This window comes from Dermacentor variabilis, chromosome 4 (genome assembly GCF_050947875.1).
Source record: "Dermacentor variabilis isolate Ectoservices chromosome 4, ASM5094787v1, whole genome shotgun sequence".
In the NCBI taxonomy this organism is placed as follows: domain Eukaryota; kingdom Metazoa; phylum Arthropoda; class Arachnida; order Ixodida; family Ixodidae; genus Dermacentor; species Dermacentor variabilis.
In genome coordinates, this window is record NC_134571.1 from 47,680,926 (window position 1) to 47,692,927 (window position 12,002).

The window sequence follows — 12,002 nt, forward strand, 5'->3', positions numbered from 1 at the left end:
TGCTACTCAAAGATTTTAAGTTTGAGATCAAGGACAGAATCACAGAACCCGTAAAGGATAAGAAGATAGAAAAAGCAATCGGCAACTCCCATACCGCTCAGTCTCATAGCGAAAAGATTTTATCTCCTACCCAAGATTCATATTAGAAAACAACCAGGTCGAGCGATTGTTTCCGCTGCAGGCACTGTCACTGAAAACATGTCGCGCTACGTTGACAGCTTAATTCATGCACAATGACTAATTCACGCAATACCAACTGCAGCTTCGTCTTTTGTAAAAGATACCAAGCATTTTCTTTCTGGAATCATGGACTTAGAAGTACCTCCTGAATGCTGACTTGTTACGCTCGATATTCATTCTCTGTACGCAAGTATCCCTCATGCTGATGAGATAAAGGCGGTGCTTTCAGCATATGGAGCGTCGTCAATCGATAACCCTGTTGACTGCTATACGCTACGTACACTTAAGTTGATTCACGAACTAAAAAAATTGAGTTTGATTGGGTCCACTACGTGCAAGTAAGCGCATCGTCAATGGGAACGAGAATTGTTCCTAATTACGTCAATATTTTTATAGGTGTAATGGAAGAATTTCTCGCGTCTCGCAGTTCAAAGCCACTCCGCTACAAGCGTTTTATTGGTTACATCTTTATGATTTGGCCTCATGGGGAAACATATCTCTTAAAATGTATAACTGACTTCAGTTATGCTCATCCCACTATTTCCTTTTCTCACCACTACTCGCAGGACAGTGTAAGCTTTTTAGATGTAGCCGTCTCACTGTCTGGGGGCAGGTTAACTACGAAACATTACAGGAAGCTAAAGGACACACACACCAGTATTTACATTTCTATAGCAGTCATGTCAGGCACTGTAAGACGAATATTCCGTACAGCCAAGCACACAGTTTTAGGCGTACGTGTTCGAACAAAGAAAATTTCAGTGCTAATTGTGCACTAATGAAATGCGCGCTTCTTAAGCAAAAATACCCGGAGCAGATAATTGATGATGCTGTAACTTCATCTAGCAAGCTCAACCGGGTCGACATACTTAAAGCTAAATCACCTAATAGCGGACAATACACGAATCTAATCCTTACCCACTCTGCGTCAGTGCCAAAGGTTTCAGCTATTCTTAGAAAGCACCATAACATAATTGCTCAACGTGATGGCCTTAAACGCATATTTTTTGATCACCCCCGCGTCGTGTACATGAAAAATAAAAATTTACATGGTACCTTGACCAAACCAAGTCAACCCTAAATTTTACCCGTAGCACAGGCTGTATGTCTTGCGACAAATCACGTTTCCAGGTCTGTGCTCGCACGAGAACTACACAGAAAGCAGTCAGCACCGCGTCCAACTTCTCTTTTCAAATTAAAGGAAACTTTGCATGTGACACAGAAAATGTGGTCTACGTTCTTGAAGGCAGTACCTGTAACCAACAGTCCATTGGTCGGACAGAGACACCTTTCAGGATACAATTTAATAACCACAGGTCACACGCAAAAACGTTTTAGAACCTTCCCGTATCCACACATGTCAGTCTTTCTAGTCACTGTTGCAACGACTTAAAAGCGACAATAAAGGAACCAGGCTTTCGCTCACACCACGACCGGGAAATTCGTGACCCCTCCCTTATTTTTAAATTTAATACCGCCACCTCGGGTGATAATGAAAATACCGGGAAACTAGCGTGCTTGCCTTCTGGTTAGAACAATCTTGCTATAGTGGAAAGGCAATTCCTTTAATTTAACCACAGCGCATGTAAAGCAATGTTGATTCGCGCTGACACGTCCACATATCCTCTGTGTTTGAGCCGCTATTGTTTCGCATGCTCCCGTCGTACGGCAAGTCTGCGGTAGAGCGGCGCCTCATTATTATAAACCCTGACGACCCCTCGAAACTGGGGAAGACGCAGCCACCCCTATGTTCTTCCCCTTCTGCCACCGCACAGAGGACACTTTTTTCGCCGCCTGTTCGAGGGTGACAACGCTTCCTCATCCGTGACTTATCGCAGCCAGCCATGTGTTGTGTTCTATCGATGCGTTATTCCCCTGTTTCGAAAAACAAACAAACGTATATTTTAGTTGTTTATTATTATTTTTTCGCTAACACTTTATTAGGTGCCACATGCCCTTTCCACGTGTAGTTTCCCTTTCCCACACTTTGAGAACGAACGTCTTCTGTAGTCTCGTTCACTCCGATGAAAGCCGGGCCACCGGCCGAAATGTTAGCAAAATAATAGTAGTTTTGTCGTTGTTAAACATGTGAGTTTTCTTTCATGCTTATTTCTCTGCATTTAGCGCACACTACTAATCAATTATATATATATATATATATATATATATATATATATATATATATATACTGCCTTTTGAGTTACGCTCGTGCATTGTGGTGAAGTTCGTAGACGACCTAACAGACTACGTCCAGAATTCCTGGATATGCCATGGCGCGATTGTGAATCAAGTGTTTAGGCTAAACCCGTGCCTTAATTGACTTATTAATTGACTTATTAAGAGGTGCGGCTTTGTACTATAGTGCTTGTGTACGCCGACTCGTGGACTGGTTCGCCGGCTCTCTCTTTGTAGTCACCCAATGGTACTCCTCTTTATTTCCTTCTTTCCTTTCGTACGAAGTAGAATGACTAGTGAGAGAAATGCATCTCAGGGAGACCTGGCTGCCCTTCTCTCTATAAGCCTGCCCTCTTCCTCTCTCTCATTCTGCTTCAGCACCAAACCCCCTACTCTGTCAAGTCGTATTACTCTGTCCGGAGCTTTTATTATTTAACGCGATTAGAATTATTTGGGAACTTCAACCAGCCTATAATGTGTTTTTCCGGTAATTGAATGATTACCTCATGCCGCATGTTCCGATTTGTGAATTTGAGCCGGTTAATTTGCAAGACGTATCCCCTTGAAACAACTTCAGTCAAGTTACAGTCACGTGAGACACTTGCGAGCGTCTTTGATGTTTGTGCCACCGGATTGGGAGCTTGGTATCTCTAGCGTTGCAGCGCGATGCCAATCGCATTGAGTTGTGCATTGGTGTCAGTGAGATAAAGATCGCCGCCTCCTACCTGTCGGGATTGAAGGTCAGTGGGTCAGGCCAGTATCGTGCGTCCCTGTGGATCTGTAGTGTCGGAGACATGAAACACGTTCCGGCCTTGTAACGCAAGCCATTGTACTCAAAGTCCTCGATGGCCTTTCTTGTTACGAACCTGAGTACCAAAAAGTCATGAAGGTGAAAGGAACGTCTGCAAGGAGTCAAACGTCAGCAGTGACAGCAACGGAGGCGGTGGCAGTGGTAGCAACATCGGCAGTAGCAGCAAAGTTCGGATAGTTTTTAACAGTTTATTTACCCAGACATAGTTAATGCAGACAAATGAAAAAAAGCGTGGTTCTAGAGCCACTCTGGAGCATATATTACGGGAATGTCGAGGCATAACAAACAATAATGGGGATGCAGCCACTCGCGATCGCCTCCGCACACACTGGGAGACTGTATTGCTCAACTCTGTCCTTGACGATCAACTTCGGGCTGTCCAGCGGGCCGATGAAGCCGCCAGGACTCAAGAACTCCTGGCCATCACCAAGGCGGGACCTTTTGCCCGTCCCACAAACGCGTAGGACCTTTCAATAAAGTTCTTTGAGTGACTGACTTGTAGCGCATGGTGAGTGATCGGACGCCAAGGAATATGGGGTGCGAATCATTCTGCGCAGCAAGTTATGTAGCTGGCACAAACCTAAAATTGAAAAACAATAAAAATAAACCGTAGTCAAACTGCAAGTTTAAGTGCAACAGCTGTTCTAGATACTCTCCGCAGTAGCTTACTGGTTATGGCGTTGCACTGCTAAGTTCAAGATCATGGGTTCAAACCCGGCTGCGGCGGCTGTATTTAAATAACAACGAAATGCGAAAAAAAAGCTCGTGCACATAGATTTAGATGCCCTTTAATGAATCCCAGGTCGTTAAAGTTAATCCAGATTTACCAAGTTAATCCAGTAATCAGACCAAGGTTTTGGCAGTAGAGAATGCAATTACTTCGACCAATAAAAAATACAATAACGAAGCAGTAGGTGAGGCGAAGTCAGATATGCTTTACATGCTACCTCATACGCGTTTGGGCAGGCTCCAAAAGTTGCAAAATTACTTTTTGCTTACATTTTTACAGGCAGATCATTGCGGCAATTCTGAGCACGTCGCACAAGTGGCTTCTTCGTTAGGCGCGTGTTAGAGAACGTTACCCACGCGTAATAAAATTGTGTTGCAACTTTATATTATCTCCAAAATTTTACAATCCAGGACTACTCACGTAAGCACTGGCGGGTACAAGCGAAGAGCCTCGTTGATGACTTGACTTAGGTACGGCAGCTTCCTCGTAATGGTTTCATAGTCCAAATCTTCCTATAAAAATTTAAATTGCGCACCTTTCAGACTAAAGAGAGAAAGCTTAGGCAGAAGAGTAGACTCATAATAGTTAATTCCACTGAAATATGATCTGCACAGTTATACACGTCAACACATGCTGCGTTCTTGAAAGCGTCACTAGTCAACTGCTATATTGGTATAATTGCAGGCTTCCTAGGAGTCTAAACAGAACGTACACTCCTACTACATGATACAATAACGCAAGCAAAGATGACGGTTGTCACGTGAATGCGTATCGATGACGCGTATGCTGTTTACTCAAGTTTCTTTCGTTGAATAATGATGAGGATGATGATAATGACAAGGGTGACGACGACGAAAGTTATGAAGGTGGTGATTGTAATGACGACAACGAATTCCAAGACGGGTACAGCATTGTAGTTAACGAAAAATAAAAAAGATCACTCTACTCACATTATTGGGAAGGGCATCGTTGGCTTCTTTCCGAACTCTGTCCTGGACATCTGGATGTTTAGCCAAGAGGAACGTGATATAACTTAGAGACGTAGAAGTCGTGTCATACCTGCAATGGGGGAGATACAATCCTACGTGAGCGTTGTTCTCACTTACCGAATGAGATTCGCAAGTTATGGCTCGGTGTTTTGATAACCAACACATTAGAGTCGATCACTTGTTCTATATCTCTTTCTCTTAATCCTGTTTGAAAATTGAAAATCAAATTAAATTTATACAAGTTCAAGAATGCTTACAGACCTTTACAGGTTTATGGTGCCCAATAGCACAGGCACGTTTAGGCTAGGACAAGTCCTTTATGTTTAGGCATCAGCAGTTTTCTTTTTTTTTTTTTTACCGAACATGCAAGCGTCACTCTGAGATGAGTTTGGAGGGAATATTTATTAGAAACGATCAATGGCTGACGTGTAGTAAGCCATGAATATTTGTGTCGCCATGCGAACTCGCATTCTACAACACTCTTTCTATGATTGACATAGTGGAAATAAACTGTCGTCTTTAATGGTGATGAATAACTTATAGTATCTTAATTATGGTTTCTTACCCTGCGACGAACAATGCACAAGCACTCACAAGAACTTCATCCGTCGTCAACGCACGTCTTTTGAAAACGTTCACTGCAAATTCAGTACAAAAATGCAGCAGATGCGACGAGTTGCAATCTATAACACTGAAGCTTTGTATGAGTGCATAAAGAGTCAAAACATGAGCACATGCACGCATGCACATGCACAGACACGCACACACACACACACGCACGCGCACGTGCGTGCGTGCGTGCGTGCGTGCGTACGTGCGCGGGCTTAAAGAACATATTAAAGGACCTCTTTACCGAGACGTGCGACATTTCGCATTGAATATTTATCCATGACCACTAAAGCTGCTACACTTTCCCAGCAAAGCGGTTCACGCCATCGTGACACACTGCGCCTTGCGGGCGCTGTCTGGTTCCCGGTACGCACACAAGACTCACGCGATTCCCTCCTTCGCTTCCTCTGTCGCCGCTAAGTACAGCGATCTGATATAGGCTTTTTAGTTATATTTCTGGTGATGTAAAACATTTCTCAGTGTCCAAATTTACTGACACTTGAGTTAAAAATCTACCCTGTGCAGACTCTTACATTGGTATATTTATTCCCTGCTTACCGCGAAGGCCGTTAAGCATACTTTTCTTAAGTTAGTTTCATTGTAAGATGCTCTAGCGGGGCCCCACAGCATTTTGTCGACAACTCGTACCTCTCCCAAATGACTCGCACAAGCAGTGTTTCCTATACATGCTCGATAACCATGCAGTACTCCCGAAATGTTTCATACCAATTGAAATTTTAGTTTTTGATATTGCAATCCTTTTAGTCTCTCCGTCATCTTTGAAAGACGCTCCGATTCCTGCAGATACGACAATTCTTTGGGACTGCTTCAATTAGCTGAAGCATCTGTAATTTCACTTCTACGTCTTGCGAATTACTCGTCATATCCCTACTGAAAAACTCTCTTTGCCCCCTAAGCATGTTACTAATTAACGTGCTTAGAAGTAATTTATTTCAACTCATTTGCAGTGCCGATTGGCGATGCATATGCCGAGGAGATGGTAGGCCCATTGCAAATAAAGGGAACCTTTTTTTATTTATATATATGGAAGTTCAAAGAACCTGACAATAAATCTTGGGGAACATCAGAGAAATTACGCCTGAATCAAAAGGGTGGACTGCAGTGGGCTCACACTGCGATCATCGCAACTTCCTGATCGCCATCGCTAGCACTTGGACTTTTCCAATAACTTCCCACTACTAAGCAGCATGCGTCGATAGTGTTTTAGTCTGGAAGCGTGACAATGAAACGGACGGTCACGCATGACACTCTGGTAGTGCTGAAGTGCTACATAACAGCTTTAAAATGTTTTAGCAATTTAGTGAATGCTTGAAGTTCAATTGTTAGCTTACGTGGCCTTCTTAGCGCTAATGGAGTACACTGAAGCAACCTACAGAACATGCCATAAGTGTGAAACGGCCTTGCCATGTTTCATACCTTAGTTCGGCTTACCACAGTTCAGCTGCAGCTGAGTTCAGAATAGTAACCCAAAGGTTTAAACGCCGGTTTTCTTGTTAACCGCAGATTTAAGTGCCTTACATTTTCTTTGTAAGGCAACATAGGCCGTAATCGTTAACCGTAGTAGCTGCGACTGCGCAGTCCGTGTAGAAGACGTCTATATTTTAATAACGTGACAGAACACTCACCTGGTCCTTTGCCATTCTCTGATGTTCCGCTGCCAATCTTGGAGGTGTCTTCGAGATATTCAGCATCAAGCAGATTTTGAAGCACGTCGGGCTTTCGTAACTGAGACCAAAGCAATTGAATAGACAGGCTATTGTTATCTTGAATTAGGCAAAGTGATTTGTTTCGGAAGCAGCGATGATTTAAGTGAGGCAAACTAGTTCCAATCACAACGCAGCATTTTTTAAGTTTAGGCAACATATACATGAACATATCGTGGTGGCTTAGATGGATATGGGAGTCTGCTCGTGAACACAACATCGCGTGTTTGGTTACCAGCCGCGGTGGTTGCGTTTTGATGGGGGGCGAAATTCGAAGACGCTCGCGTACTTGAATTTAGGCAGAAGGTAAAAAAAACTCCCGGCTGTCAAATCTCGTCCCCAGCACTAAACTAATATCCCCAGTACTGCTCTTGAACGTCAGAACCCACGAATCAATCGATCAATCAAGTAATACACAGCATTGATCGCAAACATAAACGCAATCAACTGCTTTGGCACTTGATCAAGTGCAAATGGTTCCACTTGCGCACTTTTTTCCTAAATATATTCGTAGCCTCTCACCAGAACTCATTTTTTGACTGGCAAAACCCTCTCTGCTTGATGTTAGGCGTCTAACTATGCTTATCAAAGAAAACTGACTGTCTTACAATACTAGAACACAGCGCAACAATCTGCAGAGCCGAAATGTGATTTATTTTGATTTATTACGTTTTTCTTGATACATATCAAGACATGTACTGTCGCGAAATGTGTCCAGCACCTCAAGAGGCTCCTGTACACAAAATGTACAGTTGCATATCACATAGTATGGATTCACACGAAGTTCGCAGCACAGTGCAACAAGATTAGATTTCTTTTTGCTCTCTTTCTTTTCTCCTTAAACCAGCAGTGTCGCACAAAATCGGTTCATACATCTCCATTTGAACAATAGATGTACCAAATAGCCAATCGTTACAAAATTGCAGATTCAGTGCGTTATACACACAAATACCTATTAAATATTGCTACTAAAAATTAAATTAGGGGGAGGGGGTTACGTGCCAAAACCACCTTCTAATTATGAGGCACACCGTAGAGGTAGAATCTGAAAATTTGGCCCACCTAGGGTTTGTTAACGTGCACCAAAATCCTAGTGCGCGGGTGTTTTCGCATTTCGCCACCATCGAAATACGCCCGCCGTGGCCGGGATTCGATCCCGCAACCTCATGCTTAGCAGCCCAATAAAATACGACTACCTGCATTGTAAATAGAGCATTATACAAAACATCGAATTGAGGTGGTCAATTTTTGGCCCATTTCTCTGTATGAAATAGTAACAAGGAAGTGAACCCTTTCGTTTAGATCGCGACATTAAGCACGTGCTCGCCACCACAAAGTAAGTGTCAGAGTTTTTATAGGAATACTCACTTCTGGGTTTTTTCTTCTGCGTTCGATCACTTTTGCCGTCTCTTTTGTCATAGCTATTGCGACGTAGGCGCCGAAAAGCATGTTGATCCAGTAAAGGGGCTTTACAGCTGCACCCAGCGTAGAGGTACTTTCTGTGCACCGAAAAGAAAATAAGAACGCGTACGAATAAGCCCCCTTCCAGTTGCATTACGCGCATAATTACCAAAGTGAACGCAGTATTGCAGTTCTGCGGTCCTAATTTACATTGCGCGTCCATATCCTCCCTTTGCATCGCTTCAAATGTTGAATTTGTCTCGCATTTCGAAAGCTAGGGGCTTCCTGTATGTTCAGAAGGACCATCTGTCGGGCTAGACGGTCTAACGTTTTAAATTAGAAATATAGCCCAAAGAATACACATAAACTACTACTATGTTACTACTATCTTAGAATACTATCTTAGGCAAGTCCGCAAACAGCACGGCTCGAGTGGCTTTAGAAGCATTCCATATCCACAAAAATTCACCTGTCTGTGTAAGCGGAGCATCTATGGTTTTGCCCAGCGCCGAACTGGACTTCTTCAATTCTGTCATCTAAAGCAGGTAGCAGTTTTGTTCACCTTTTTAGATTTTATTTATGTTTATCACCTTAGCATGGGAAAAGGGGTGTGACACTTCTGCGTGGCTCACTTTATAAAATCGGAGAGTGCGTCAATTGGAATAAACAGTTGGTAGTAGAGCTTGTCCGCGTCTTTCGTGTCTTCTTTATGTGCATGCGTATTTTTTGCGCTGTAGTTGGAATTTACAATCCCTGTATCTTCGTTTAGCGATCTAAAATCCAATTGCGTGAGTACGAGAATGAAGAAATCTCAAAGAATTGGCGTTCAGTTTCAGCGCTACTTCAACCTATATATCAAGAAGACGTTAAAACATAGAAAGAAAGAAAAAAAATCGCAGTGCCCTTCCACTTTGTGAAGAAGGATGACTAGCGAAGCTGTGTGTGTGGGCCCCTTAATTGCGAACTGCACCACCGCCGCGGGTCGGCCCGGCATTGCACTAACTTCGAGATCGGCCCACGTATGGGGTGTGCTTAACGCCTGCTTCACCTCCGCCGCGGGTCGGCCCGGCACTGCATTATCTTCGAGATCAGCCCACATATGGGGTGTGCTTAACGCCTGCTTCACCTCCGCCGCGGGTCGGCCCGGCACTGCATTATCTTCGAAATCGGCCCACGTATGGGGTGTGCTTAACGCCTGCTTCACATGCGCTGCTGCTCGGCCCGGCATTGCACTACCTTGGGGATCGGTCCACGTATGGGGAGTGCTTAACGCCTGCTTCACCTCCGCCGTGGGTCGGCCCGGCATTGCACTATCTTCGAGATCGGTCCATGTATGGGGAGTGCTTAACAGCTGCTTCACCTCCGCCGGTCGGTGTCGGTCCGGCATTACACTATCTCCGGGATCGGCCCATGTATGGGAAATTTTTTTCTTACCGCGCCAACAACGACACGAAAATTTCCTTGTACGGTAGAGGTATACAGCTTCCCTGTAAAAAAAAAACAGAAACCTCAAGAAGGTCATTCAATGGAAAGGCCCTAAGTGCCATCCAATCCGCGGCAGCTGGCTTAGCGACAACGACGACACGGACAGGATATGGTGATGACAAGAATGACGACTACGAAAACTACAATGGTGGTAAGAGAGCAGGCGACGGTAGTATGACGATGGCGATGCGATAACAAAGGGTGGCAAGATGATTCGGACGTTAAGCACCCGGCATCGAGTCCTCAGCAGGCCGGGGCAGTGTTTTCTGTTCTGGACACTTTATAGGCATCGAAAGGCCGTCGTGAAGCGCCAGCAGCGCGTCAACGACGTGCTTACGAACGACGCCGCGGACGGCAGAAGTCGGAGACGACGGGACGGAGGCGCTCTCGGTGCTTCCAGTGATTTCGCGCTGCGGGTGTTAAGGCCTGTCGTTAGCCGAAAAAGCATCTGCGCGTGTCTGCTTTAGGGAAAGGTCGCCACTTGTACGAGGCAGGCCACATTCATGGCACCAGGTAATGTATAAAGTATAAAACTAGATTGCGATGCAAATGCACTCGGCCAACAGAGCTCGCCGCGGTAAGCTAGGACGTGGAGCTCCAGCATTTATATTTCAGATGCTTTGCTGCACACGTTAACGTTGTCGCATACTTAATCATATAACTATGGGAAGAGTCCAAATATAATTTCACCAGCGATGTATCAAAAATGTATAAAATACATTCCACTGGGTATGTATCCATGGGGCCACTGGATTTGTGCCCCATGCAGGGGCCAACGGGCATCTGCCGCTCTTCAATGAACCATTTTTGACGTCAACTTGGGTTACTGAAAGTATCACATCATCAAAGCTACACGGTGGCGTTCACGTAATGCGATTTTTCTTGCAAATGAGGGTCGGCGTCGACGCATTTTTTTTTTCGGCTCTCAAAAAGGCGCGTTCTTGCCAATTATGCCCTACAACGTTGCGTTCGTGCTCTTCATGGGCTCTGCGTAGGATGTATTGAGCTAAGAGGCTCTCGCTGCTATCGAAGTGGTTTAAGAGCACTGTTTTGATTTTCGCGTTAATCATACAATGACGAAGTATTCTACAGAATACTGCAGATATTGCAAGAGTGACTGCAGTCGTTATGAGCGATAGCATGTAGGCTTCTGCGTCTGTTGTTCGGCTCCACGAACAGTGTGACATTCCGGGTGCTTGACGTACAGTACAGAACGTGGTGTGCAATTACGCATATATCGTTGCATTGAACCTCTTGGCGCCGCAGACATAGAGCGCTACGTTCAAACTGTACGTATGCTTCTCTCATGCCGACGACAACTACAGTCGAGCACCTCTACAACGAATGTCTGTAGAACGGGATTACCTGTATAACGAAGGAATAACTCTGCCCCTGTTCGTGTGCGAGCTGTGCGCTGCGCAACCTTTACAAACAAGGGGCCTGTATAACGAAGCATTCCGGAGGCCCCAAGCGTTCCGTGATAAAGGCGTTTCACTGCATTACATTTCTTTGACGTGACTGGCATGAGCTGGAGCACTTGTGTGCGCTCTAGCTTCCATTCGGCCACTAGTAGAATTGACGACTTTCTTCCTTGCATCACGAGTGGGAGCGTGTCAGCTTGTCCCATTCTCACCTCGTGGAAGCTAACGCTTTGGGACGGTGTCTTAAACTGCATCGCAGTATAACTGGCCCTATTTAACCGGGGCCGGCTCTCATTCCCCAGTCATTCCCTCGTAGCAGAACGCTACGAAGCCGCTGCGAGACATTGTACCGCCTTTGGGTTCAGCCCAGACTCTACCGCTTCTTTATGGAGCCAAAAATTCACCGATGATTACGGTATTCCCTAATGCGAAATCTATATGTGTTTTCATTTCGCGATATATTGGCTGGCGCGCACA

General features: G+C 44.8%; 2 protein-coding genes across 3 annotated transcripts in view; one reads left to right on the plus strand and one right to left on the minus strand.

The window, feature by feature from the left end:
- LOC142579071 (uncharacterized) overlaps positions 1-12,002 on the plus strand; it is a 35,732-nt gene that overhangs the window by 19,192 nt on the left and 4,538 nt on the right. The gene's annotated exons all lie outside the window — the stretch shown is intronic.
- The window catches only part of LOC142579068 (cytochrome P450 3A14-like), a 32,785-nt gene that overhangs the window by 3,645 nt on the left and 17,138 nt on the right, over positions 1-12,002 (minus strand). For both annotated transcript variants that reach the window (XM_075688904.1, XM_075688903.1), the window contains 6 exons: positions 8,587-8,717; positions 7,141-7,240; positions 5,451-5,523; positions 4,847-4,955; positions 4,317-4,408; positions 3,081-3,221 (listed from right to left, as the gene is read on the minus strand). In XM_075688904.1, the coding sequence (XP_075545019.1) occupies positions 3,081-3,221; positions 4,317-4,408; positions 4,847-4,955; positions 5,451-5,523; positions 7,141-7,240; positions 8,587-8,717 (646 nt within the window). The remainder of the gene's footprint in view (positions 1-3,080; positions 3,222-4,316; positions 4,409-4,846; positions 4,956-5,450; positions 5,524-7,140; positions 7,241-8,586; positions 8,718-12,002) is intronic.